This window comes from Myotis davidii, unplaced genomic scaffold (genome assembly GCF_000327345.1).
Source record: "Myotis davidii unplaced genomic scaffold, ASM32734v1 scaffold411, whole genome shotgun sequence".
NCBI lineage: Eukaryota > Metazoa > Chordata > Mammalia > Chiroptera > Vespertilionidae > Myotis > Myotis davidii.
In genome coordinates, this window is record NW_006282917.1 from 1,106,309 (window position 1) to 1,109,033 (window position 2,725).

General features: G+C 53.0%; 1 protein-coding gene across 1 annotated transcript in view; it reads left to right on the top strand.

Moving 5' to 3' along the window:
- Positions 1 to 2,419: 2,419 nt before the first annotated feature.
- USP11 (ubiquitin specific peptidase 11) overlaps positions 2,420 to 2,725 on the top strand; it is a 15,565-nt gene continuing 15,259 nt past the window's right edge. The window contains 1 exon segment of the mRNA XM_006753336.2: positions 2,420 to 2,648. Within this exon segment, the coding sequence (XP_006753399.1) occupies positions 2,503 to 2,648 (146 nt within the window). The 5' untranslated portion in view covers positions 2,420 to 2,502.

Here is a 2,725-nt window from a genome sequence, read left to right on the forward strand (position 1 = left end):
CTGTTGAGTAGGTGCCCTGCCAGGAACTGACCAACTCAGCGAGGAGCCATAGTGTGTATAGGTACACAGGGAGGGACAGGCATGTTGGGGGGAGTTGTGCCCAGGTGTTAACCCCTAACCCCTGGGGAGGGTGAGGCAGGGCAGGGACAGTCTCTGGGGTCAGTCCCAGATGGGTGGTTACCTCTCCTTCTTCCACTCTAAACCCTGGGGCCTTCAAATGGGGTGGGAGGGCATGGGTGGGGGCCCTCCTAGTGGGGTTTGGGAGGTTGGGTTCCTGAATGCACCATAATCGCTGTATGAAACATTAAAAAGTCTGAAGTGAAAAATGTGATTGCAAATCCCTGTAGAGGTGAAGGTGGACTTGACCCACGGTGAGTACTAGGACCTTGGCGAATTCATACCTGGTCCCCGCTGTCTAGGAGAGCACCGAGGGTGGGTCAGGGACACGTCATGATTCTAAAAAAGGCATCTGAGGGGTTGCACATGCAACAGTGGAACTCTGAATTGAAGCAGGTAAGGCAGGCTGAACAGAGGATGGTATCCATGAAGTAATGGAAACCCTGGTGAGACGTGGGTGAAGTGATCCTGGAAAGGTTAGCGTTCACACAGCTGCTCTGGGAAGTGGCAGGGTCATTGATGTGGGCAGAGGTTGGCCTCTGGAAGGCGGAGAGATCCAGTCCAGGTCTGGGGAGGGAGGCCTGTTGGATTGTAGGAAGGACAGGCTACCCAGGTAAATGGGGAGGGCGAGTCTGCAGTGGGGCAATGAAAAGAGTCAATTCAGAGAAGAGGCAGCTGGGCTTGAGCAATGTGCCAAGTGCCAAACTAAAATGACACTCTGGGGACCACCCCAGGTGAAAGGGCTGCTCCCTTCTCTCAGTTTGCACAACAGTTGTGACCCCCTCACCTATGCCAGGTGTGGGAGAGGGTTAGAATCACAGTAATAAAGAGAATCCCTGCCACGAAGAGGTTAACGGGACAAAAGTCAATGAGATTGTGTATTGGAGTGGGAGGGATTGAACTGTGTAGAGAAGAGGGTATTCTGGACACACCAGGGACCTGTGTGCATGGGCCTAGAGACGTGGAAAGGCAAGGTGTGTGCCTGTGGGAATGGGTGGTGAAGTGAAGGATGTCACTGGAACAGACCCAGAATCATGAGCCTGATTTGGGGAGTTTGATGATCATGTGGGGATAGCCAATGGAAAGGTAGATGCAGGGAGCCGGAGGGACCAACATACACCTGAAACTAATAAAGTATTGAATGTCAACTATAATTGAAAGATGGAAGTTACCACCAGGTAGGGCCAAGAGCCCTGGCAGAGAGAAGGATGGAATAGCCTAGTGTAGTGGTTCTAAATGGGAGATAATCCTGCCCTTCCCCCAGGGGACACTTGGTTGTCCCAACTGAGGAGTGCTACTGGTATCTAGTGAGTAGGGGCCAGGGACGCAGCAAAACATCCTACAATGCTGCTCACAATGGAGAAAGGCCAACAGTTCCTAGGCTGAGAAAACCTAGACTACTGCAATGGTTATTAAACTTGATCTTGGGATCCTTTTATAAAAGTTGACATCCAAAAAGCTTTTTTTTTGGCTTATGTCATGTAGTCCCCAGAAAAATCCACCACATATTCAAGAGAGAATGATAGTGAAAATAGTTTTGACTTTGTGAACTCCCTTAGGGTCTCCTGAACCGTGGAAAGCCTAGTTTGAGAATCTCTGGCCTGGTGTTTAAGGTCACAGCTCAGGAATACAGTTCTGCATACTAGCTGGGGCAAAGTGAGTGAATATTTCTGGTCCTCAGCTTGCCCCGCCAGGTGATGTTATCTGCTGCCTAAATACCTGCAATAAAGCAAGACTATTTCTATTTATTGCTGTAACTACCTACAGATATACAGGGCCTGGGGCTGACTTGTCTTGAACATATTTGTCTAGATAGAATCTAGTTCAGGCAGGGAAGTGGCCCGCAGGCCTGGGTGGCGCCCTGGAGGTGGTGACCTGTTTTGTATTGGGTTTTGAGGGACTAGAAGAGTAGTGCATTGAAGGAAGGGCATTTTGGTCATGTTAAGAAAAACGTCGCTCCCAAGGTAAGGGACCCGCGGTCCCTAGCAGACCACGGACCAGAGAAGACCCGGGAACCTTTGTGTGCCTTTGGGCACTCCGCAGTATATCCTCGTCCACCCGGGAGAACTCTGCCTCCACATTCCAAACAACCGCTTGCCTGGACTCAACATGGCATTAGAAGCCCACAAAACACCTTGGTCTTTTTAAAAAAGTTCCCAAGGGGAGGTTTTACCCTGCCTATTCACTAATCGCAGAGACCCCGCCCTCGGTCCAAGGCCGTCTAACCCTTGGACGCGCCTCACCACAGGGGTCCATTTCCAATAGCGTAATAGACCCTCCGCGGGACAGGGGGCTCTCTTTCCGTTTCCGGGACCAGAATCCGGAAGTGGCGGTTGGGCCACTTCCTATCTCCCACTGCGGGGGCTGAGGAGAGGGCGAGCGGCGATGGCGGCGGTCGGAGGGAGCTCGCCTCCTGAGGCAAAAGATGGAGAGCCCCAGCGCGAAGCCATGCCAGACCCGGACAGCCAGTGGGGCCACATCGAGAATAGCGACACTGGGCGGGCGCGTCGAATGCGGGACGGCGAAAGCTGGTGAGGCTGAGCTGCGAGCCTGGCTCGGGGGGCATGGGGCGGGGATGAGGGGCGCTGGCTGTGGTGGGGATGGCGCG